We start from the raw sequence: 25542 nt of genomic DNA, 5'->3' as shown, positions 1-25542 counted from the left end.
GACATGCTTGATTTGGACTTGGGAGACCCAACCCAAAGTTGAAATGCAACAAATGAAGCCCGGGTGAATCAAGAGCCTCCCTACAAGGCGTTTTGCTTTTTGCTACCAATCTTTGCCTGTCAGTCTGCTCTGAAACCAAGTGTCACGCCAAACAATCAGCTGGAATTCAGTTCAAGGGTAATTTGCCCTCTACAGCAAACTTCCATTTCTCATAAATGCCATCTCAAACAAAGAAAAAAAGAGAGAGAGAGAGGATGGTACAAAGGTAGGGCAGGTTGAGAGTCCGTTGGTGACGCCCCACCCATGCTTGAGCTAAAGAGCCCGCCCAGGTAACAGGACAGTTTATAAATCAGCTCAGAGCTTTGGGTGCTTCACCTGCTTTGCTCAGAACCTCACGACTAGAAAGCAGAGGATCGCATTGCAATTGGGAAGGCAGGGGCTGATTTATCGGTGCCAACATGTCGATGGGTTTGGAGATTGGTGGTATAGTCCTGTCTGTCCTGGGCTTGATAGGCATCATCTTGTGTTGTGGGTTGCCTATGTGGAAAGTGACTGCTTTCATCGGCTACAACATCGTCACTGCGCAGTTCACCGGGGAAGGGCTATGGATGGACTGCGTGACCCAGAGTACTGGCCAGATGCAGTGTAAGGTCTATGATTCCATGCTGTCATTGGCACCGGACCTACAGGCTGCTCGGGCCTTAATCATCATTGCCATCGTCCTTGCGGTGCTGGGGATATTCATTTTCCTGATGGGAGCTCAGTGCACTCGCTGCATTGACGATGAATCTACGAAGGCCAAGATCACCATCGTTTCGGGGGTCATCTTTCTGCTGACAGGCATCCTGATTCTCATCCCTGTCTGCTGGTCTGCCAATCAAATTATCCGTGATTTCTACAATCCAGCAGTCCCAGGCCCCCTGAAACGCGAAATAGGACCTTCACTCTACATTGGTTGGGCGGCGGCAGCCCTTTTTCTTTTTGGAGGAAGCTTGCTCTGCTGTTCCTGCCCCCCCAAGGAGGAGAAGTACAGACCTACACCCATGGTCTACTCTGCCCCCAAGTCTACTGCAATGAGCTACGACAAGAAGAACTACGTATGAAGTGGCAGAAACCCCCCCACCCCCATGGTTGTAAGTGTTGCATGCCTACAAGGATGGGTTGAATTCACCTTTGCTTGCCCAAGAAGAAGAAAAAACTTCCATCAAGATTTATTCTCATGTTCAGTGAGAATTTGTACAGTGATGGTCCGTATGACTCCCTTCTGATGGAGTCCCTAAGAAGGGGAAGGAACTTGCCTGGCCCCATTTTTCTTTGTTTACCTCTGATATAAAACATTCTCACACTTGCTTTGAACACTTGGCTGGTGAGACCCCATCCCAATTGCCTTCCCCCTTCAGGGGCCAAAATGACTGCAGATGGTTAGTATAAACCTGGAAGGATCAAGTGGACTTCTTTGAATGATGGTTTCTGTGCGGTTGGATTCCCCACCCACCCACTCCTGCCGCTCCGCTCCCAACTTTGGACACCTTTGTTTTCTATCTACCTGTGGTTTCTGAAAGGGAACCCTTCAAGCAATGCGGGAAGAATATGATCATTTGCTGGACTTGGGGATGGGAACAATGTCAGCACTTGGGGTGGTTGAATATTCCTGGGGAAAATGGGTGGCAAGTGGCAGAGAGTGTTCTTTCCCTGAAGTTTTATCTGCATACTAAGAGTACTTGGCTTGAATCATGGTTAGTTTGGGAGGGTATTGTGTTGCACAAACCCATCCCCAATTGTTTAATTTATGATTCGATGCATATTTGAGCCTAGAGAAATGGTTTAATTCAGTACCCAAGTGAAATGTGTTGGGAGGACACTGCCAACGAGCCTTTTCCACATTGAACAAGTCCTGTATTTGAGATGGGGGCACAGCTGCCTGAGGAAATTTGTCAGCCACGTTTTGAGCATCAGAGCACAAGAATTTGTGTGGATTAGGAATCAAGAAGGCCTATACTCTTCCGCTTTTAGAATGAGAGCAAGGTCTCCTCTTCCCATCATAAAGAACAGTCAGCCATGAAGGTACTGCTCCTTGAACGGCATGTTGGCAGCAACTGGTGGAAGGGAGAAGTAAAGAACTGCCAGTGGTCCCTCTAGCCAAATAAAGTTTTGTCTCCAGACAGTTCTGTCCTTAAGAATAATTTCCCCATCTTCCTTTCCAAGATGATATAGAGAGGGCACTTGCTGGCAATGGGATATGGGTGGGTGGGTGGGATTTTATTATACATAGCTGAGGGTAAACATGGTTCCCTCATTTATTCTGTATATATAGTAAGTTACAGTGTGTTTCCTTCTTTGTTCCTCCCCAATAAAACTGTTTGAGAAACCAACCAAATCTTGCATACTTAATTATTTGGGAGTTGGCAAATTCCATTCTCCTGGGAACAGTGAGCTGTTACTAGCGAGTCCCAAAGAGATCCATCTTTCTCTGCTGGTGAACATTTTGTTCCCTTTGCTCCACAAGTTAGTTTTGTCATTATTATCTTTTCTCCAATGTTCTCTACCCCTCTTCGCCCTGGCAACATAAACAACACTTTGCTTGTTTTATGCTCACAACCCTGCCAAGAGTCAAGAGACCATTGGGGGCTTGACAGAAGCCAAGTTTTTGTTTAAAAATATGAGCTCAACTCTGAACGTGGCCAACAGCAACGGTCGTGAACATTCTGGAGTGGGGAGAAAAATCTGTGTACGGTCTGCACAAACTGCTAGACATGGATTTTCAAAACATTCGTTTGTACCAGACTGAAAGTATTCCACGAGAGACGGACGAATAAGGTAAAATGGGGAGATTAAATAGTAAAGATAATGAAATAGAATAGCTGTAGGGGATTTGCTTCTCCTATTTCAAGTCACTCTAAAAGTTGTGTGGAAATAGAATGGAAGCATTGGATATAAGATTATATTAATATGCCAGTGAGTAAGTTCAGTCAGTAAGTGACAAAGAAAGTCCGTTTCACACACAAAAAAATGTAAATTCATCTGCAGAACCCATTGCCACAAGATCCAGCAATGGCCAGTGAGATGACTTTAACAAAGGCTTGATAAAGCATGGAGAATGAAAAGTGAGCATTGTCCATGCAGGCTAAATCCATGTACAGAGCAAACTGCTTCTGGCTATCTAAAATAGTGGGAGAAGACTTTAACCTTAGGCTGTCTACTATTGACCTCACCCCTTTCCTAAGAGGTCTGTAGGGGGCGTGCATAAGCGTACCAACGTGCCTACCGTCCCTGTCCTATTCTTTTATTTTTCTTATATGTACCCATTTCATGTATTCATAACTATGTATATACTTACACCTATTATCTTGTAAGCGATTGACAAATCAAATAAATAAATAAATAAATAAAATATCAGGCATGATATTCCCCTCTGAAAAAAAAATCGGGGCCGGCCAAAAGAGACCCCCGCCCCACCGCGCACCAAGAAATCGCTGCCCAGCTCCCTTTCGCACCGCCCACCTGCCCGCCCGCCGCTCGCACCGCCCGCCTGCCCGGCCTCTGCTCGCACCGCGTTGCCTCGGGAAGGGAAAGGCAAAACCAGGAGCCGCTGCTGCCGTTGCAAAGCGCCGCCGCGGCTCTTCCTTTTTGCCTTTCCCTTCCTGAGGCAACGCGGGACTGGAGCCACGCAGAGCCGCGCCGGTGGTAGCAACTCCTGACTCGGGGCCTCCGAGGGGAGGGGAAGGAGGAGAAGAAGGGGGGGGAAAGGGGGGGGGGCGATTCCCAAAAAAATCAGAATTCCGATTTTAATTGGAAGAATATCATGTCTGAAATATACAGTACATCCCTAATCAATGGGACCCATAATGCACACTGCCTCCCCATCCTGGTAAACCAGGTGGATGAAATACAGATAGTCTTCAACTTATGACAACTGAGCCCAGAATTTATGTTGCTAAGTGAGAAAATTGTGAAGTGAGTTTTGCCCCCTTTTACGACTTTTCTTGCCACGTTTGTTAAGTGAATCACTGCAATTGTTCAGCTAATAACTTGACTGTTAAGTGAATCTTGCTTGTCAGAGAGGTAGTCACGTGACCCTGGGACACCGATCGTCATAAATATGAATCAGCTGCCAAGCGTTCAAATTCTGATCATGTGACCACGGGAATGCTGCAGAGGTCGTAAGTGTGAAAAATGGTCAGAGGTCACCAGTGCCGTTGTAACTTCGAACGGTCATTAGACAAACTGTTGTAAGCCTGCAGGAGAGACGTGGTTCTTGATAACCTTTCCATGCTCGAAAGCATTTTTCAGTGTATAGTTACTTTACATGTGCCACTTCCTATGCTGAGAACACTCTCAAGAGCAAAAGGCCCAGGTTTCAACTCAGGTGTGTGAACTGGGCTTTGGCTTGTCCTTAACCTGCAGAGAGTGGCTCGAACCTGTTTTCTTTCATTCCCCCCCAATGAGAAAGGTTTGGATCTCCGTCCGCTTCTCGCTTGCATGTTCTCAGGCAGGATTGGATTGAGCAAGCTCCTGTTTATTTTCTCTTGTTCCTGGTTTAGAGAGAGTGACAAACAATCCACGCCCTTCTGCTTGGCTTGGTTTACCGGCTGTAGATGAAGAATGACACAAACGCTGCAAACTGCAGAGGCTGGGGAAAGAAATAGAGAAGTTTCAGCGGGCAGGATTACAACGGCAAAGGAAGCAGAACAAAAGGTCTTTCTTATCCCAATAAAATTGGTGGATCTGTTTTTGTCCCCATTATCTGGAATAACATCCCCAAATTTAATTTACTTTATTGTCATTGCACCTTGTACAAGGAAATTAAATATCATCTTCAGGGTACAATCTGTACACTAGTTGCTAAATCTGGTTACTCCAGACGTATTGGGACTGGAATTCATCATTGTAGCAATGACTTCCCCCCCCCTCTTAATTAAATGCTTCCAATCTTTCCTTTGGCACTAAGCCAAAGTTTAAACACTTTATTATCTACCATTTTGTGGATAGCAACCAGCAAACATGATAAATAAATGCTTAGCACTACATAAAGAATTGATTTAATGTAATTTTTGAAGCAGAACTTGGCATATACTCAGCTCATTTGCATCTGAACATTCCCACTTCGTTTTTAGAAGACTTCCTTGACTGGTTCTTTTATCCTCTGGTGTGCACAGGATTATAGTCTCTCTCGCCAGTGTTTGGTCTTTATTGTGTGTATTTTATGTGAATGTTTTAAGAAATGCAAAACAGAGTTGGAAGGGAACTTGGAGGTCTTCTGGAAGTCCCCAACCTGCTCAGGCATGAAACCCTATACCATTTCAGATAGTTGTCCAATCTGTTCTTAAAATCTTCCAGTGTTGGAGCATTCACAACTTCTGGAAGCAAGTTGTTCCATTGATTAATTGTTCTAACTGTCAGGAAATTTCTCCTTAGTTTTAGGTTGCTTTTCTTCTTGATTACCGCAGTTTCCATCCGTTGCTTCTTGTCCTGCCTTCAATAAGGCATTGGAACCCTGCTATCATGTCACCCCAGTCCTTCTTTTCATCAAACTAGACATACCCAATTCCCGCAACTATTCTTCATAGGTTTTAGCGTCCAGTCCTTTAATCAACTTTGTTGCTCTTCTCTGCACTCTTTCTAGAGTCTCAACATCTTTTTTACATCGTGGTGACCAAAACTGAATGCAGTATTCCAAGTGTGGCCTCACCAAGGCATTATAAAGTGGTATTAACACTTCACATGATCTTGATTCTATCCCTCTGTTAATACAGTCCTTGGTTTTTTTGGGTAGCTGCAGCACACTGCTGGCTCATATTTAAGTGATTGTCCACTAGGAGTCTAAGATTCCTTCTCACAGTTACTACTATTGAGCCAGGTATCACCTATACCAGGGGTCTCCAACCTTGGCAACTTTAAGCCTGGCAGACTTCAACTCCCAGAATTCCCCAGCCAGCAAAGTTGGCTGGGGAATTCTGGGAGTTGAAGTCTGCCAGGCTTAAAGTTGCCAAGGTTGGAGATTCCTGACCTAAACTATACTTGTGTATTTGATTTTTGTTGCCTAACTGTAAAATCTTTTTTTTTTTTCACCATTGAATTTCATTTTGTTAGATAGCGCCCAATGTTCAAGTCTGTCAAGATCCTTCTGTACCTTTTGGAGTGTGAACTATTCCTGCCAGCTTAGTATCTGCAAATTTGATGAGTTCCCCGTCTATCCAGATGTAGTATTCAGCAGGTTCTGACCAGTTCTGGAGAACCGGTAGCAGAAATTTTGAGTACTTCAGAGAACCGGCAAATACCATCTCTGACTGCCACCCTCCATCTATTCTCTGCCTCCCTAGTCCCAGCTGATTGGCTGGGTCTTCTTTTGTTGCCCTGCACAGGAGAATGGAGCTGGAAAGCAGGTTAGTGGGGTAGGGAGGGAATGGGGATTTTACAGTATCCTCCCCTGCCCCACCACCAAGCCACACCCACCAAGCCACATCAAGCCCACCAAGCCACACCCATAGAACCGGTAGTAAAAAAATTTGAATCCCACCACTGCGTCTATCCCCTCATCCAAATCAAGCAAGGATAATAGGATACCCCAATTTGATTGGTTCCATTTTGTTCTAAAATTGGAACCTGCTTTTTTGTAGCTTACAGGTAGTCCTTGACTTACTGCTACAGAATTACAGTTGTAAGTCATGCCAATTATTAAGTGGGTCTTCATGTGACCACATCCAAATGAACAACCTTCTTTGCAGAAGTCATTAAGCAAAAGTCATGATCATAAAGTGAACCCAGTGTCTGCAATGCGCATTCTTTGCTGGAAACAGAAGTAAATGCTGTTTTCCACCAAAAAAGTTCTAAATCACAGTTATATAACCGTGGGATGCTGCAAACAGCCGCAAATGCAGGCCCCAGACATTGGAACTTTGGATCTGGGTCATGCATATCTTTTGGGAAGTCTGTTGTAAGTTGAGGACTACCAGTATTGTAAATCCATTATTATGTACCCTACATTCTGGAACAACAGAGAACAGGTCTTGACTTTCTTCTATGTGGCATTCATTTTATTTGTATTTATTTGTACAAGTATTTACAGTTCTTTGTAGAGAGATATATCCAACCTCAGTTTTTTCTTAAGGCTACAAGAAAGCTCCTTTAATTTATTTTAGTAGGCTTTAGCTTCTGGTGCCCCGGCCATCCTTGCTGCCAGTCTCTTAATCCTTCTTAGAGTATGCTGCCAAAAATTAACAAATTATTTGAAGGTGGCAACAGGGAAGTCTGCTTACTAATATTAAAAGAAGCTGAAATGTTGCTTTCTACGATATGGAAATCATACATTCATTTGCCTTTTTTCTGTAGGGAAAAAATGTGTGAAAAAAACGGGGGCGAAAGACCTAAATATCAAATAAATCTAACATTAAACATAAAGAACCCACCCATCAAATACTGTTTTAATGTTAAATTTATTTTTTTAATACAGAAGCTTCCCATCCTATGCAAGATAATTTGCATACTTCCAAATGGCAACCTCCTTGGCAAGCAAGGTGTCTTCAATGTGAGCTATAAGAGTCAAGATGGTGGCTGCAGTGATGAGATTGAAGCTCCAATAGTTTTTTAGGATGTCACTAGGGCATAAAAAACAGAAAGAGATTTGTTCACACTGTTGCAACCATCATCCTGACCATTTTTAACCATATCTTGGGTTTCTAATATAAAGAATGGAGTTATGCTTAAGAATTTTTTTTGTATGAGATTTGGGCATATCTATCATTCAGCCTGTTCACCAACATATTGTGCATTAGCAGGTTTATCACAGTTGATTACTAATGGATTATTAAAGATTCTTATAAAGATACTGGATGAGGTGAGTCTAGATCCTAGTTATATTTTCAATATCTTTACACAAGAATCAAATCAAAGGTTGAATTAACACTGATGTATTTGTTCCTTATTTGTAAGATATTCCCAACTCTGCATCCTTCCTAAGTTTCAAACACATTGCAGGTCACAGGAATTGCAGAAAGGGGAAGAGAAATGTTGGGGAAATTCTTCTGATTACTATAAAACATTACATTTGCCCTCATATCAAACATTGTAACCTCTTCCAAAAGGCCCCACCTTCGTCATAAAATGTTTTATCTACATTTAACATCAGGAACTAAAAGCCAATTAAAAAAGGCTGCAATTGCAGTTCCAACCGAAGAGTTTTCTTAGAGATCCAAAACAAAAAAACAAAAACTTCCAACCTTTCCATGTGCAGAAATACAGCATAAACAGACTGGGTACAATGATGGCTCTCGCGTCTTCTGGAACAAAAGAGTAAGAGGAGGCAGCAGAAAAAGAGAGAATGATGTCAAAGAAACAGCAAGGATAAGCAGAGAGATGCTATTTCTGGCAACTTGTGTCCCATTTAATGAGAAATGCAAATTTTGTGTGGCTATACTTAACTCGATGATGAGGATACCAATGAAATGACCTCTCTCCAAAAATTATTTTCTGAGAATTTCCCTAAAAATACTATTCTCCGTGCTTCCTGCAGAATATTCTGTGAAATACATATGCCTCCTCCTGTCCCTATCTGCAGACCACTTACAGAATGAAATCACTGGAGTGATTTCAGGTGCTAATGTGGATCTGCCCCAATATATCTAGGATTAATTAAGGACACCAATGGGCTTCTAACTACAAGTTTACTAATTTCTCAGAAGGTACAAATAAACCATTCTGGATTTTACCCTCTTCCCTTTGAATCTCCAAATCCTGTATAGACATTTCCATGACCCTTTCCCAATAACAAATTGCTGTGCTAAACTCTTTCTCATTTTTACTATGTTCTTTTTATTGTAAAGCCTGGTCAAAGACTGTAATAAAAAATTGATATTTTATTTGACATGTCTATGACATGATCAGAAATACAGTTCAACTCAAGGATAACTTCATCTTGGATATCCTTCTTTCATAGTAATTTATGCATTAACCTCAGATGAATTTTCTCAGAAGGTAATTTTCCATGAAATGTTTTTGAAAATGTGGTTTCAAAAATACCACAAACTAGATGGCTAATTTGGGGAGTTCACTTTCTGCTTAGATGTAGCATGTAGCACATGCTTTAAAGCTTTCTTTCCTAGCCTAATGCTTTCCAGATACATTCAAATTACAACCTTCAAAATTCCTACTAGTGATCACTCTTGCCCAATTTATTACTTTTTAGGGTAGGGGGAGTTGGTTATCAAGACCCAAACACATGGGAGGATCAGCTACCAGTTGAACCAGGAGGAACCTGTTCTGGGTCACGTAACTCTGTTCAGTTGCTAATTGCACTTGAGAGAGGATGGGAGAAAAGGTGACAACCAGCTAGACGCAATTCAATAAGCACTCCAGAAGTGGTGGAGTCTGTCCTCACCAGGACAACAAAGCACTGTTCTATACAGCTCACTTCAGCACAAAGAATATGTTTTGTGATTGCCACACTCAGAGCACATGACCGATACCAGGACAGATGGAAGATACTTGGCCTCAAGCCAACTTGCTGCCTGGTTGTAATTTAACTCTTCACCAGTCTTCAAAGGCAGCAGTTCTAATAGGGAGCAATGGTGTGTGAGAACTGAGAAGGAACACAGGTCTCTGGATCTCTTGGATGAGGGAGGTCCCGATCTTCCATGTTTTCTTCACTATCTGGTTGAAGTTTATGACAGGATCTTAATCATACCAAAGAGCAAAGAGCTATTCTCCAGGTTATAGATGGCTTTTCTTTTTTGACCCGTGAATCAGATAGCAACTAAACAAGAACAGAATGAGTCTAATGATTAGTAGTTCTGCACTCATTATAGTAGTTGTTGTGGTTCCAGATATCTATTATCACTTATTTGTTAATATCACAGTTCTGTGGTAAAAATAAAATGGGTGCATCAAATGAGGAAAACATGTCCACTATTATGGAATCTCTTGGTTGCATACAATAGATGTGGTTTCAGAAGTCACATTCACATATTCAGAGGCAACTGCATTATCACTATTATCTAATTAGTTTCACACACAAAAATCAGGTTAATAAACCATAAGTGCTGCATTCACATGGCACATGATGCAAACAAATTGTGGTTTAACAGGATTGCTTAGCTAACACAACATGCTAAGGTAGTGGCTGAATTTCCACAAAACACTGAACCGTAAATTATCTAATTTAATTTTAACCTGGTTTAGCAGGTTGTGTGAACCAGGCATATTCTATAAACTTTCCACAGAAGGATGTTTTAAAGTTTCGCTCTGAAAGGAGCTGGTAAGTTACAGAGAGAGTAAAAAGTATTACAAGATCTATCAATCAGCTTCCACAGTTCCACAATATAAATTGGACCAGTAAAAGGTGTGAAAATTTAATGCACAGCAAAACAGCTGATTTATGAAAATGAGCAAATAATAATTTTTTAGGACAGGAGAAGAAATGTGTGTTTATTCTTTCTCATATTTTCAGCCTCCAAAGACTGCAAAAGACATTCCACTATATCTAAAATAAAAAGGGGTATTAATCCCAATAGAAGTTTAGTTCAATCTGTACCATTGAATTCTGATGGTTTATTGCTGCAATCATGAGAAATCATGAAGCAAAAAAAAAAGCAAGGTGCCTCCATGTGATTTATGAGCTTCAGATTATTGAGGAAGATAGCTCCATGCCTAGATTAGACAGAGATCTAACCACTTTAATGCTGTTCTTACAATGTGTATAAACAAAATCCTTCCAATAAACTTGTAAATAATCATGACCAATCCAACTACTACATCCTCACTGCACAAGTAGTTCCATTCCAAGTCAGTTTCAGCTCCTGATGGACAAATCCATATGATTTTAGCAACATTTTCAAAGCAGTTTTCCATTTTTCTTGTTCTAAGATTGAATTCCCAGTCTAGTCTACACTTTAAGATTTTCTGGTGGTCTCCAATTCTAATATTAATCTCCCATCTTGCTTGGCTCAGACAATAATTGGATGTGTGCTGCCACCTGCTGAGACAAGTTCTTACTATATCCTGTTTGTAACTCTTCTGAATTAAAAAGCGGGGATTAGAAATGAAAATTAAGATTACCAACCCTTAAATAGTACAAGATTGTACCTCTGGTTTGTACTGTAGGGTGCTACATGAAAATAGTAACATAGAGAATCCTGCTTCCCCGATAAGTATATTTTATTTGTGAAATAAGAGGCATTAGCTACTATTAGCTATTTCTTTCTTTGAGAAAGAAAGTCAGTTTAATTCCATATATTACTGTCAACAGCTTTGTATATAGGAAGGCAGAAGCAGGAAGAATTTTCTGTTCTTTCCCTCATGCAGGAAATAGCTAATGATTAAAATAAAGTGGCCTCTTGCTTGCCTAAAAGCTATTAATATTTATTATACTACTAATCCAGTCAATAACTAAAATCCTTTGGATGAACTAAAAGTTAGTAAAAACATTTTTATATTTTATGAATATTAAATAAATACACAGTAAATAGCACCCCAGACAGCTTAAAGCCTACATTCATTTTTATGAATATGGATTGGTCTTGCAATGCTGAACAAAATGCTCAATATTCAAATGATTTCCTTTACTAAAACATCTTTTTTTAGAGATAATGGAGAATGAAAAGGCAAAGGGAAGAGCTTTGAACAATCATATTTGAATTTTTTCTATTTCTCTGGAACAGTAGTTCTCAGTTTGGTCTTAGTGTTAGCATTAAATGGAATTTTAGACTTCATTATTAGCCTTTTAATAAAGGTGATATTAGCATTTTAGCATGGCATCCATATTTCTTTATTGAAGTTGAAGAAAACAGGTTTCCCTTTAACCCAAGTCATTTCTTCTTTTGATAGCAAGAACCAACCTTTTCAGCAATTAAACAATTGGGAGCATATTCTGGAGATCCTTGAATACAGATATTCCTCAACTTACAACTGTAATTGAGCCCAGGAATAAAATTGTGAAGTCACTATAGTTGTAAGTCAGCAATGATTGGAAGTAATTTTCCAGACTTTTTTTCAGCAATTGTTGAGGAAACATGATGGTCATTAAGCAAACATTGCAATTGTTAAACAAACACGCTGGTTGTTAAGTGACCCAATTCATCTGAATGGGCATATTTTGCAGGAAACTGGCAAAAAACATCACAAATTGTGTTCACATGACCCTGCCACAACCAGTCATAAAACTGAGCCGCCTGACATGCACTCATCAAATGTGAGAACCAACATGAAACTATGTTAAAAAAGATACCAATTGGACTGGAAGAAGATGACAAAACCCATAAATTTGCCCTTTGAGGAATATTTTCTAGGATCAATGTTTTCTATTGTTTTGTTCTCATGTTTAATAAAGGTCTGTTTGATTTGTTGCTTTCTGGTGCATCACATATAGCAAATGTTAACATTTGTTTCTATACCCTATAAAAAGATGTGATATAACCCCTCTCCCCCCACCAATAGATGGGTTTGGTTTTTTTTGCCTGAATTATTTGGTGATTTGTATTTGCGGGTGGCCAAAAAACCCACATACTTGGCAGAGGTAAAAGCATTTTCCTCTCCCAAATTCAGGAAATAGGTTTTCAGCTCCACATAAACATGTTGCCTGAGAAATTTCTAGACAACATCAGGACCCTTTATATTCTTAAAAATGATTGAGGACCCTAAGAAGCTTTGGTTTTATGTGGATTATATCTATTGATATTTACTGAATTAGAAATTAAAACTAAACTTTTTTTTTTACAATATTTGACTTCGTGGACCACTTGAAAAGGTCAGAGACATCCAGGCATCCCCAGGCCACATCTTGAGGACCCCTGCCCTAGAAACAATCTCATTGAACTCATCTCAAAAAAGTTACTTCTCAGATGAGAGACTTCAATATTGCAGATAAAAATGAGATTGGGAAGTTGTGTATCTTGCAGAACAGAGCAATGGCATTGCACTTCAGTACTGCCTGAAATCAACAGGCATGGCATGGATGGGGTTCAGTTTCCAAGAGACTTTATCTTGACTTGTGGGGAATCTTTTTTTTCCCTAAGAAAACCTTTCACCGCTATCCATCATAACGTTTTCCTGGATATTTTATATGTATTTTAGAAGTATTATTTGAAAAAAAGAGTTTTGTGCAATTCCGAAACTTGGCTTTACAATATTAGCAACCAAACATGAATAGGAGCATTGGTAGCTCCCTCTGGTGACAGACAAACCCCAGTGGGCGTGTCCCACAAAGCCGGAAGGGACAATTACTTTCTTCTATAGAGCGGGTGAGAAACGGCATGGCCCTTTTGACTTGTGGACTTCAACTCCCAGAATTCCCGAGCCAGCATGGAACCTACCCGTTCTACGGCATCGGACACCTTAGCAACCGACCCGGCAGTAGATCTGCGGCTACGCCCATTCATTAATTGTAGTCTCTTTGTCACCTTGGTGACGGCTACTCCCGGCCAATGATGCTTCGCTTTCCGCTTTCTCCTTTGCGCAGGACGCGGGCCCAGACACTCCGATGTATCGCAGCCCGGGAAAGAAGGGGTTTCGCGGGCCGCGCCACGATGTAAGAGCTCGGGAAGGGAGTGGAAATTGGCAAGGGGAGAGCGAACCGCCTGGAAAGGCCTGGCCGGTGCATGAAGCCTCCATGTTCCCGGTTGTGATAGGATCATGGACCGGATGTAGTCATCATAGAGATGTAAAAGGATAGTAAAGGCTAATAGCCTCCCCTTTTTCGGCGGTCAGATGCGATGGGGCGGTAGAAATGGTCTCCATGAAAGTCAGACCAAAACTGACCTAGGCAAGAAAACCCCATATTATTGCCATATATCCCCTTCATCTCCTGGTCTCCGCATCGAAGCAAAGGGGGATGATGCTGGTTCTGGATAATGGTGACTTGTTGGAGTCCTGTAAACTAAGCCGCCGCCACAGTTAACATGTCAGCATATTTTCGTTTCCAACTTTAAACAATAATGTTTCGTATCAACCTAAAATTTAAAGCAGGCCAGCTTCAAATGGCATTTCAAGAAAAAGTTACGGACATGGAAGTGGAATAAATGAATATAAATATAAATCTATTCCTACATTTACCAACAATGCTATATTGCTGTTATTACATAGTTTGGTGTTTAGTTATTCTCTTCTTTTATTCTTACACATAATAGTTTGACAGTTCAATAGGTTGATGCCTGGTCTGTGTCAACAGGAGAAAGTAATGCATCTTTCATAACTGATTTTGTTTGATCCTAAAATCTTCTTAAACTTATAGGGAAGCTTTTAGAGATTGTTCCTTAAAATGAAATGTGGTGCCCTTTTACCTGGAATTTGTGCAGTGCCCTGCTGTTTCCTGTCTGAAATACCTGTACAATGGTTACCAGTTTGGTTGTAACAACTCATAAGACCATTAGATGGCACCATACAGATGCAGAATATTTTCAGGTGATTCTGTTTTAAAATGCTGCTATTTATTGATTCCTTTGAAATGGATTTATGTTGATAGTAAGCTGCCTCAGAGACTCCTGGGGGGAGATAGAGCATCAATAACCAAAATCATGTTTATAGTCTGCTTATTCTACCTTACTGGTCCTTATAGAAGCTTTCAGATTTTGCAAAGAAACCCACAAGCAGGGCACAATTAAAATGACTTTTTTTTTTTTTTACAATACCTCATGTAGAAGGTGACTTCCTGAAGAACCTTCCTGGAGATTCCTTTTAGCTAATAGTCATTCATAAATCTGTCCTAATATTAATTTGTCTTTATAAATCTTGCAAACCTTGCTACTAGTCTTAGCTGAAAAAAATTAAGGCCGTGGGATGGCAGCAAGGAGGGTTTCTAGTACATATCTCAGGTACTATCTGGCACTTTGTGGTCATCCACATTTTTGCAGACCTAACTAGCCTAACCATCAACTTGATCGTGGCTTTTTTTTTTTTTTTGTAGGCCAGTGCCTCTATCATATGCCATTTTTGATGGACCCTCATCAGATCCTCCACTTGTTTTCCTGCATGGGCTGTTTGGAAACAAATCCAATTTTTCATCCCTCGCAAAAAAGTTAGTGCTCCAAACTGGTCGCAAGGTGGGTACAAGATGTATGGTCATCTGGAGAAGGGCTGCTACTGGTTTGCAAGTTAGCTGCTGCCAAAAATGAGTCATTTTTATGTTGAATACTGTAGTCATCAGTTCTTTTGCAGGATTTTGTATAACTGAACAGAACATTCTAAAATATTTTTCAGTCTGTCTCAGGTGAGCCATAGATTTTTATGGGTTTTTTTTATGCAGCTCTAAATTCAGTACAACAGAGAGTCTTTGTTCTTTCTAAAGTCTCTTGCTGCAGCTTCATCGTGTCCATTATCTCATAAATCTCAAAACATTGAGATGGGATTAAGATAGTGTTGCAAAGAAGAACAAGGGAAGTACATGTATATAAGAGAAGGAGGATGTTAATCCAAAACAAGGTGTTGAATCACAAAGCTTTTTCATTAGCTTAATGAAAAATAATTGGACTGATTTGAACTAAGAGTCCTCTAGATTTCTGTCATTAGATTTCATGCTCTGGGACAACTTAATGAGTACAAAAATATGAGCCTTTCGGATAATATTGGAAAGATTACAATTGCTTAATAGTACATAATGCATCAAAACTGAGTTGTTCTGGACAGCAAGTTGGGTGGCATATAAATGTAATAACTAAATAAAAATAAATAAAACCAAAGAAATGCAACTTTTTAAAAATTATCAGATAATTTGTTCTGCTTTTTACAACACTGAATCTGCAGGTTATTCTGCCGATTTTTATAATTTGGTGACTGGAATATAAATCTTATGCAATGCCTTTTTTTGGAAGTCTGCAAACTTAGCTAAGATAATCTTTTCCCATGATTCAAAATGAGTCCAGATTGGGCTGGAATTAAAGCCCAAAGCTCTAAATTAATCACTTTGTAAAAATCTTGGTTGATTTTTGTCTCTCTCTTGCATGGTTTTAATATAAATATTATATTAATTATATAATAATAATTATATTAAGTATTATATATATATATATATATATATATATATATATATATATATATATATATATGTGTGTGTGTGTGTGTGTGTGTGTGTGTGTGTGTTTTCTTAAGTTTTCGCTGGTACTTACATGTATGGTGTTCGGCTTGGTTGGGTATTTTCCACGTCATTGTAGTTCTTTTAAAGTTGTAGCACGTTTCAGCAGAATCTCATCTGCCATCATCAGGACACAATACAGAAGCCTGATGATGGCAGATGAGATTCTGCTGAAACGTTGCTACAACTTTAAAAGAACTACAATGACGTGGGAAAATACCCAACTAAGCCAACACCATATATATATATATATATATATATATATATATATATATATATATATATATATATATATATATATATATATATATATATATATATATGTGTGTGTGTGTGTGTGTGTGTGTGTTTTCTGAGGTTCTCATGGTATTTGTATGTGGATCTTTGGTTATTCGGGTTTTCTCCCGCGTAAGATTCAAAGTATCTAGGCAACGTTTCGATGAAGAAGCACAGAGCCGAAGAAGCAAGCCTGAAGATGATGAATGAGACTTCATCGAAACGTTGCCTAGATACTTTGAATCTTACGCGAGAAAACCCGAATAACCAAAGATCCATATATATATATATATATATATATATATATATATATATATACTATGCAAGAGAAACAGAAGAAAAGGAAACTTGGATAATCAACCTATTAAAAGGAGCTAAACTCCCCCTACAAGGCCTAGTTTGCAGCTTTGAAGAACTTTTTAATCCAGCGCTGTTCCTGAATCTCTATGGGATGGAAATAGTAATTATTAGTATTAGTAACTTTTCTGCAACTTCCTCAAATGTATGTATTGCAACAATTTCTGAGGTGGTCAGACATGGTAATAATCATCTATGCAATTGTGACATGTTTAAACTACTAAACTGCACAACTGTGCACTAAATGAGTCTACCTTTGAAGAATCTCTAGGTTACTGGAAAATTCAACAGCTAGAATTGGTGGATCATCATAATTTCATTGTATCTGTTTGAAATATAGGTCTGGTGATTCTTAAGTAAGTAAGGCCTTATATTTGCCAACCTCTTGGCTTTCCTCATCTCTTGCCCAGATAGGTGCTAACAATAGATGCCCGCAACCATGGGGATAGCTCCCACAGCCCCATCATGACCTATGAAGCAATGAGTGCTGACATCCATCTCTTTCTGAACCAGCTGCATCTCAATAGGTGTGTCTTAATTGGCCACAGCATGGGCGGCAAGACAGCTATGGTATTCGCGTTACAATGGGTACGCACCTCTAATTTCTTCTTCTGGTATTATTTCACTGTTGATATTGGAGTAATGTGGCCTTTTAGACAAAAGGTGACTTGATTATTGAGAGAGGAGGAAAAGTAGATGCTTAGGATGTAGAAATATTTTATTATCAGAAATTTGTGTATGGGGATGAAGGGGCACATGCAGTTTGCATCCATTGCAACTAAAAGATTTGTGTATAATAGATATCATAGATAGATGATCGGTGGATGGATGGACAGATGCTTTAGGAAATCCTGTCATATAATATTGTGAACAATAATATAACAGTTTATAATTTTTATGGATAGCTGATATAAAAACAAATCTAACAAATTGATCCGGGGTTGCCACTTAAATCATAAATCTGCATGATCAAATTATCATATTTGGAATACTATATGAAGACCTAGCTGTCTAGACAAGGTCTATAATGCTGAGAAAGGTGAGAAGAAAGGGAAGATGATGACATTGGAAACCACTGGAAAACCTGGGTGTATATATATCGATAGATAGATGTATCGAGGTGTGTGGGTGTGTGTGGGTGTGTTCTGAAGCCACAGCACCCAAAAGGTGCATTACAAAACAGTTCCTCTATTTTTAAAAAAAAATTAGCTACAAAATCCCAGGCTTAAACAGTTGTACAAGTTCAGAACAGACAAGAACTGAAATACCTCAAAATGTATTTCAAATTAACAAGGACAGTCAACATTAATTATCTTGTATAGGGAAGGTAACTATTGTAAAATTTGAAACAACTGTGAACTCACAACAGGCTTCTAGCCAATTTTACAATTTTTAAGTATAATTTCACACGTACTCTTTTAGTCCCTACACTCAGAAGAGCACGATGCAGAATAGGTGCAGCAACTGTTAGTCGCACTTGACCCATTCCCTCTTCTGGAAGAGGGGATAAGGGACATAGATTCTAGTCAAAGGTAAGGTTTTAAATCTCTCTTTTTTTCCTTCTGAAACACAATTGCCTTCTCACAATGTCCGTGATGGAAACTGAAACAGAATAACAATTTTTGTCGGATACACTGAATCTGCTCTTAACTTAGAATTCTTATTAGAGTCTAGGCTAGGGACTTAGTGTGACAGCTCTTTCAGTCAATGATTCCTGTGACCTTCCCACCTACCCCATCCCCCAATTTGTTTCACTTGCAGCCAGAATTGGTGGAGCGCTTAGTGTGTGTTGACATCAGTCCTAGCCAAACAAAAGATATCAGTGGCTTTCAGAATTACATCGCTGCCATGAAAGCAGTGGATATCCCTAGAGGTATTCCTCGTTCCACTGCACGCCGTATGGCCGAAGAACAACTGCGCCCAACTATTCAGGTAAAGTGCTTTTGTCAAAGAACACAGTTTATATATTTCAGATTCAAGCTGCTTCACCTCCCTAAGTGAGGCTTGCAGAAGTGTGGGAAAAGAAAGTACAGTATTTTTAAAAAACAGAATATATCATTCTTCAGGGCTGGGCATGTCTGATCATATTAAAGGGACAAAATGTAAATCAGTTTACCAAATTCAGCTTTGTGTAAATGTACTCACACACAATTACATGCCCAAGGATTATGTTTCACATTTAAGCCATCATCCCAGTACTTTTTATTTTTGTTTCTGTGTAGGAGCCAACCATCCTCTATTTTCTACTTACCAACCTAGTGAATGCTGAGGACCAGTTTGTATGGCGTGTAAATCTAAAGGCCATTTCACAGCATCTGAATGACATCATGAGTTTTCCTGACTTCCAGACATCTTATCTGGGGCCTACTCTCTTTCTTGGGGGTTCCAAATCTGGCTATATTAGGTAAGAGACTTGGAGCATTGTTTTAAATAATGTTTGCAGGGTTGCAGTCTGAAATCTTTTTACATTGCATATCAATTTCCAGTAAACAGTAGACTATAAGCTACATATCCCAAAAGGTAAATTTATCTTGCTGAGTGTGTGCAGATGATGCTTTTGAACATAGGTGTGATTTAATCTGAATTGTATTTTGCACAACTAGACCAAATATATTTGGAAGTTTAGATCTGGTGGATGTTTCTACCATAGTCTTGCGGTTTAACTTTGGCTTCCAGAATGGTTTACCATTCCACCTTGCTTTTTAGGGCCAGGTGAAATCATAAGATCCTTTTTCACTGAGGTTTTTTTTTTACTGCTTTTTAGTTTTTCTCCTTCACAAACAACTAGTTACCTTTATTTTATTTTATTTTATTATTATATTGATTGATACACTTTATATACTCCACAAAGTTCTTCTTGCAATTTTTCCTATTTCCTTCTCATTTCTGTGTCTACTTTTCTGCAGTTCCAGTAACTACCCTGAGATCAAACGGCTCTTTCCTGAGGCTGAAATCCAGCATATTCCTGATGCAGGGCACTGGGTTCATGCAGATCAACCCCAAGAATTCATCACTGCCATTTGCAATTTCATTGCACTCCATCCACGCTAGAATTTCTGAACAGATCCACACAAACTATCCTATCAAGAACAGAATAGAACAACAGAGTTGGAAGGGACCTTGGAGGTCTTCTAATCCAACCCCCTGCCTAGGCAGGAAAACCTATACCACTTCAGACAAATGGTTATCCAACATCTTTTTAAAAACTTCCAGGTTGGAGCATTCACAACTTCAAGATTGGAAGTTTTCTCATTGGACTTACTGTTGTACGTGACTCATGGTCTGATTTCAAAAGCTCCATGCGAGTGATCCATTCAGAGTATCGGTCAAATTGTCAGTCCTTCCCTAGTGATTTGCTGCTTGGAAGAGTTAGAAGTTGGAGTTAAGAGAATGAGAGAAAAGAGAGATGTTAGAGAAAAGGAGTGTCAGAAAGCAAAACAGAGGAGTCTTACTCACTTTTGGCTCTGGCTCAACCAACCGTTTGCTCCAGTACTACCAGTCATTTGATGCAAACTTCAAGAAGGTACATTTTACGCTCTCAGGTTTCCCACTTCTGACCTAAATGAAGCACATAGATATTGAGATACTCAGAATCTTACCCATTTATTCAACTAGATAGCATGTGTCAATCTACTTGTGGTTAACAGGGAACTGTGATCTACACATGTATATATGTTTATTTATTTTTAACCCTACAATATATATTGTATATATATTGTTTGCCTCTCTCTCTCTATATATATGACAATTCATTGCTCCAGATGAGAAATAGATTTCACCCTCCAGTGTTTCTTAATTGTTCAGCCAGCCCCCACTCCATAATTCTTGATAATACAAGGTCACATGCTTCTTTAGACAATCCATATAGTAATAAAACTTTTGTTCCTGTAGACTTTAACTGTGCAAAACAATGCATCATTTAGCAGCTGTTTTTGAACCAAGGAACCCAAATGAGCTAACTTGCAGAATTCATCCAAAGTCCAGGACCTATGACTCCCATGGAATTGAAATATAGTAAATTTTATAAAACAATATATGAATTAAAATTATCATATACCAATTCAGAACACTCAGGTAGTTCTCTACTTACAACCATTTAGTGATTATTCAAAAAGTTACAATATCACTGAAAAAAAATTGACTTATATAACTGTTTTTCACACTTACAACCGTTGCAGTATTCCCATGGTCACGTAATCAAAATTTGGATGCTTGGCAACTGATTCATATTTATGACGGTTGCAGTGTCCCGGGGTCATGTGATTACCTTTTGCAGCCTTCTGACAAGTAAAGCCAATGGGGAAGCCAGATTTTCTTTACAAGTTTGTTACTAACTTAACAACTGCAATGGTTCATTTAACAACTGTGGCCAGAAAGATCACAAAATTTGGGCAAAGCTCAACTCTTGCTTAGGAACAGAAATGTTGGGTTCAATTGTGGTAATAAGTCCAGGACTACCTGTAATACAATGTCATAAAACATCTCTGCCGATGATTGACCATACTATAGAGTTCAACATGGACTATTTGCAAGGCAGATACATCTCTGAAAGTATCCCAACATTTCCAGTGAAGACAGAGTATTAGAAGCTTTGTCATTGTGGAAGACATAATGGATTTGCAATGGAAACATCCCTGAAAAGATGACCCAGTGTGTCAACTTGGACTTCTTTAAAAGTGATTGATCGAAAGTAATAACAAACCAGTCATAATTAGGTTGCTGCTGGTCAAGATGAAGGTGAAAGAAAGAAAATGGATAAGTTTCAACTATATATTTTTGCTATTGTTTGGATTATTTAACAATCTTTAAAATTTATTTAAAATTATTTTAAAGAGTTACTTTAGAGTTATTTACTTAATGCCTATTTTTATGCTTGTTGTAATTGAATACCACTTTTAAAAGGAGAGATGTAAATTAATCTACCGCAAGGAGTTTGTGAGTATTTTGAATACTCCGTATTTGTGAAACTGGCAATATTTGATAATGTGAAAGTATGCAGAAAAAACAATTACTACCAACCTGCCTTCAGTCGAGGACCTATATACTGCACGAGTCAAAGAGGGCTGTGAAAATATTTACAGACCCCTCACATCCCAGACATAAACTGTTTCAACTCCTAACCTCAAAACGACACTATAGAGCATTGCACACCAGAACAACTAGACACAAGAAGTTTTTTCCCGAAAGCCATCACTCTGCTAAACAAATAATTCCCTCAACCCTGTTCAACTATTACAAAGTCTGCACTACTGTTAATCTTGTCATCACTCCTTATCACCCATCCCCTCCCACTTGTGACTGTATGACTGTAACTTTGTCACTTGTATACTTACGATTTATATTGACTCTTTCCGTTTTTCTTTTATGTATACTGAGAGTATTTACACCAAGACAAATTCCTTGTGTGTCCAATCACACTTGGCCAATAAAGTATCTATTTGTGATGTTTGTAAATTGTTCTGTTACAACATGACTCCTGCCGTTGTGCCGGTCTTCTATAGTCTTTTCCAGCAATTTGCAGATTGCCCAACTTTTTAGTAGAATTTTAACCAATGTAAGGTTAAAAAATGTTTTCCATCTCAGTCTTGGCAACCAGCAAGACTGCCTTTAAATGGCCCCATGCATTTTGCAGAATTATTGTTAATGTTATTATCACCAGATCTTTTTCCTACCTTTTTTTACAAATAACTCAATGTAGCAAACATAGATAATACAGGTGGTCCTCACCTTATGACCTTAGATTAGTGACTATTCAAACTTACAAAAAAACTCTGAAAATGGGACCAGGTTTCGAAATGTTGATATCCCCCTGCAGTCACATGACCATATTTTGGGCACTTAGCAGCTGGTACACATTTACAACTATTGGTAGCTTTCCATGGTCACATGACTGCAATTTATGATGTTTTCCCCACAAGCCTGCGTTACATCAAGTTTCCAATAAAAAAACTGTATAGTGAACAATGGGTTTGCTTCACGACTGCCACATTCACTTAATGGCTACCTCAAAAAAGATCATAAAATTGGGTGCAGCCATGTGATGACCCGCTTTACATGACTTACAATGGAAATTGGGGTTCAATTATGGTCATAAATTGAGGACTACCTATACAGTATTCTTGCCACCTATTTTCCCCAAGAACCCTGTGAGGTGGCTTGGACTGACAAGAGTGTGACTAACCCAAAGTCACCCAGTTGCTTTTCATGTCTAAGGGAGGCTTAGGACCCAGTCTCCTGGTTTTCTAGTTTAGCACTTTCAACACTATACCAAACTGGTATAGTGTGAAATCTCTGTCCAGTGAACTGACCCTCACAATTCTTTGCAGTGATCCCTTTAGACCTCAGCAAAAAGAAAGCAGAAATCCCACCTAGTCCATTTGAGGGAAGAGTGTGAACAAATAAACATCTTATTTAGGCAGCATCATTCTCTTTAAGAAGTATTTGATGAGTTCAGTCCCACAGAACATATCAAAATAGTAGAAAAAGGATTTTTCCTGATTGCTACCTTGTTCTGAATTTGACTCAGATATTTGAAAAGTAATTGTATTTTTAACTATGTTAAAAGGCCTAAAGAGTTTGGGGTCAGAACTCTATGTTACTCAACAGAGGAGAAGGGTACAGAAAAGGATATTTTTCATCTTGATGTAGCAGTTGTGGAATAAAATGTTCCCAAAGGCCATCTGGCCCCGCTGCAACAAACCTTTTACCATTTTGTAACAGAGTATAGATTTGTTCAGCAACCAATTAAATAATCAACTGTTAATATCCTCCTTGTTTTCTCTGTGATATGTAATTTTGTTTATTGTATTTTAAAAAAAGATTTGTTCACCACTTTGAGAGAGTATTCTTTCATTTTAATGGCTGTGGATTCTCAATGATCCAGCTCATGGTTATCCCAAAGGTGCTTTTTCAAAAAGCAGCTGGACTTTTTGTTTTTCCTTGAAGACGTTTCGCCTCTCATCCAAGAAGCTTCTTCAGTTCTGTTCTTTTGTTTGAAGATTTTTATATCTACTTCATTGGTTTGCAACCTAAAGAAAGAATAGCATAAAAGGAGATGGGGGGGGGGAGAGACAAGGGAAGAAAACCACAAACATCCAGTTTTGACTGAGAGCTATGCATTCTTATGTCAGCTGACTAGAAATAGGAAAAAACATTGGGGAACAAACCAGATTTTTCAGCAGTGCCTGGGAATGCCTCAGCTTTTTACGTTTCCTTTCCTGCAGCTTGGTAGGATAAATGCTACCTACCAAATAAGGAATCCACTGAGCTGAGCTGAACATTTCAAACACAAAAAACAGGAGACTGAACCATTTTTAATAAATGTTCAATTTGGAGAAAATCTTATCGATGTGATCGTTAAGAGTTGGAATACATTTTGATGGCACATAAACATTCAAAGCAAGCCATAATTCTGAAGGACGAAACATATTTTGCCTGTCGACGTGGCTGAATATATCTTGAAAGAGGCGATTGCGCCCTCTGCCTCTATTGGCGCCACTTTTAATACAATCTTGCAACGTCCTTTCCCGCTTATTTGGTGAAAATAACAAGGAAAGCAGCTGAGACCCAAAACTTTATGAAATATAGGAGCCCGTTGTATTCAGTGGCTTCTCACGAAATGGTTCTCTGTTTCCGGGATACTCTCACGGAGTTCAATTCATGGGCGGGAAAAGGAAACAACGGGTGTGATATCTTTCACTTTCACAATTGCCCCAAACTGGAACTGCTGCTGAGTCGAACATTTTTCTTCCCCGCTGCCCAATATTAGCTGAGGGATCATGGCAGGTAAGATCATAGATATTTCTCTACCCCTCCCCCCCCCCACCTACCTTCCCCCCCCCTTAAAACTAAATCCTGAAAGAGCGAGAGTGGAGGTTTTACCGTCTCCTTTTCGCTTTCTTGGCGCTGCATTTTTTACATGTACTATACTTCCTTTTTCCACCCATTCTGGGCCTTGCAATGTGCAAAAAAAAAAAAAAAAAAAAAGAACTTTATTCCTAAACTGGGTTGCTTTGGCTGCCTTCCTGTGTATAACAAAAAAAGATCAGGATTATATCAAGGCGCTGGCAGCATCGTATAGATAGAAAGTACCGAAGGACAGCAACTGGAACTCATTGCGAGAAGTTTTGTTTTATTGTTTTGAGATTCCTGATACAGTACTTATGTCTTACGAGATACGAGAATGAACAGATCTAAAATTAATGCAAGGCCTGCAAGCACTAATTTGCCCGCTAACTTAGTGTTTTGACATTCACAAGGCTGCTGGCTCCACCTGTTGTTTTTTTATTCTGCTTTTTTTGAATGAATGATGGGGTGGGTGGGCGGACACTAGGCTCTGGGCCCAGTACATGTTCTTAGAAAATCAGAACGTGAATGTGACTGCAACTCAGTGTTCGGGCTGGAAATGAGCCTGCATGTTAGGGACTCTCCAGTACACCTTCGAATAAATGGTGGTAGTGATTGCCCATTAGTGCAAACTATTTGCAATTGGGCAAACTTTCCTCCATGATTTTGTTGTGTTGTTGGAAGAAATATCCTTCTGGGTTCAGTTCTAAGTGAGGAAGAAAGACACTGGAAACATGATGACTGCTTGGAAAGATGATTTAATGATGGACAGGACCACATGGCTTGGAGTTCCAAAGAAGGAAGGGCTGAGATGCTGAAAGTGCCTGGGTTTTATACCCCCTGTTGAGATTTGAATTTGAGCTTGTATTCTGATTGGTTGTCAGACTCCCATGGGGCCATGCAGGGGCAACTGTAGGCTGTCCTGAGTCCCAGGCTTGGTTGAGCCTTGCTGGATGATGATGTAATGAAAGGGCTTTGGGCAATTCCTATAGCTCTACCTGGAGACCTTT

At 39.4% G+C, this 25542-nt stretch overlaps 3 protein-coding genes and 2 long non-coding RNA genes across 16 annotated transcripts in view; 3 read left to right on the top strand and 2 right to left on the bottom strand.

Moving 5' to 3' along the window:
* The first annotated feature begins 458 nt into the window (after positions 1-458).
* Positions 459-4729, top strand: LOC113414672 (claudin-3-like). The gene is made up of 2 exons (XM_026671676.2): positions 459-2817; positions 4542-4729. The coding sequence occupies exon 1, from the start codon at positions 459-461 to the stop codon at positions 1101-1103; it is 645 nt and encodes a 214-aa protein (XP_026527461.1). The 3' UTR covers positions 1104-2817; positions 4542-4729.
* On the top strand, positions 2687-22131 carry ABHD11 (abhydrolase domain containing 11). Of its 11 annotated transcripts, none has more exons than XM_087958797.1 (6): positions 2687-2817; positions 14891-15026; positions 17102-17275; positions 18449-18619; positions 18910-19091; positions 19594-22131. In XM_087958797.1, exons 3-6 carry the CDS (start codon positions 17153-17155, stop codon positions 19736-19738), a joined length of 621 nt encoding a protein of 206 aa, XP_087814923.1. In that variant the 5' UTR covers positions 2687-2817; positions 14891-15026; positions 17102-17152; the 3' UTR covers positions 19739-22131. The 11 variants fall into 11 exon arrangements, with proteins under 11 accessions (XP_087814923.1, XP_087814936.1, XP_087814918.1 ...); XM_087958810.1 differs by lacking the exon at positions 2687-2817 and adding an exon at positions 13389-13516 and having other exon boundaries at positions 14891-15001; positions 17098-17275; XM_087958792.1 differs by lacking the exon at positions 2687-2817 and adding an exon at positions 13389-13516 and having other exon boundaries at positions 17098-17275.
* Positions 2714-25542, top strand: part of LOC113414673 (caspase-1-like) — a 45066-nt gene continuing 22237 nt past the window's right edge. Inside the window, exon 1 of one of the 2 annotated variants that reach the window (XM_087958738.1) lies at positions 2714-2817. Coding sequence is in view for 1 of the 2 variants with exons in the window: in XM_087958728.1 (XP_087814854.1) it covers positions 24466-24472 (7 nt within the window). In the remaining variant the exon portion in view is untranslated. Of the gene's footprint in view, positions 2818-23859; positions 24473-25542 lie in introns of those variants that run through there. The other variant, XM_087958728.1, reaches the window with a different exon arrangement.
* Positions 4026-13429, bottom strand: LOC148132702 (uncharacterized). Its single transcript, XR_015748293.1, has 2 exons — positions 13302-13429; positions 4026-4630 (listed from the first exon to the last, which is right to left on the bottom strand). It is a non-coding gene; the product is annotated as an uncharacterized LOC148132702 (long non-coding RNA).
* On the bottom strand, positions 21704-24646 carry LOC148132701 (uncharacterized). Its single transcript, XR_015748296.1, has 2 exons — positions 24569-24646; positions 21704-23715 (listed from the first exon to the last, which is right to left on the bottom strand). It is a non-coding gene; the product is annotated as an uncharacterized LOC148132701 (long non-coding RNA).

The sequence above is a fragment of the Notechis scutatus genome, chromosome 1 (assembly GCF_049901735.1).
Source record: "Notechis scutatus isolate UNSWTSFEM ecotype Mainland chromosome 1, rNotScu1.2, whole genome shotgun sequence".
Lineage (NCBI taxonomy): Eukaryota > Metazoa > Chordata > Lepidosauria > Squamata > Elapidae > Notechis > Notechis scutatus.
This window is presented reverse-complemented; position numbering and strand designations above follow the sequence as displayed.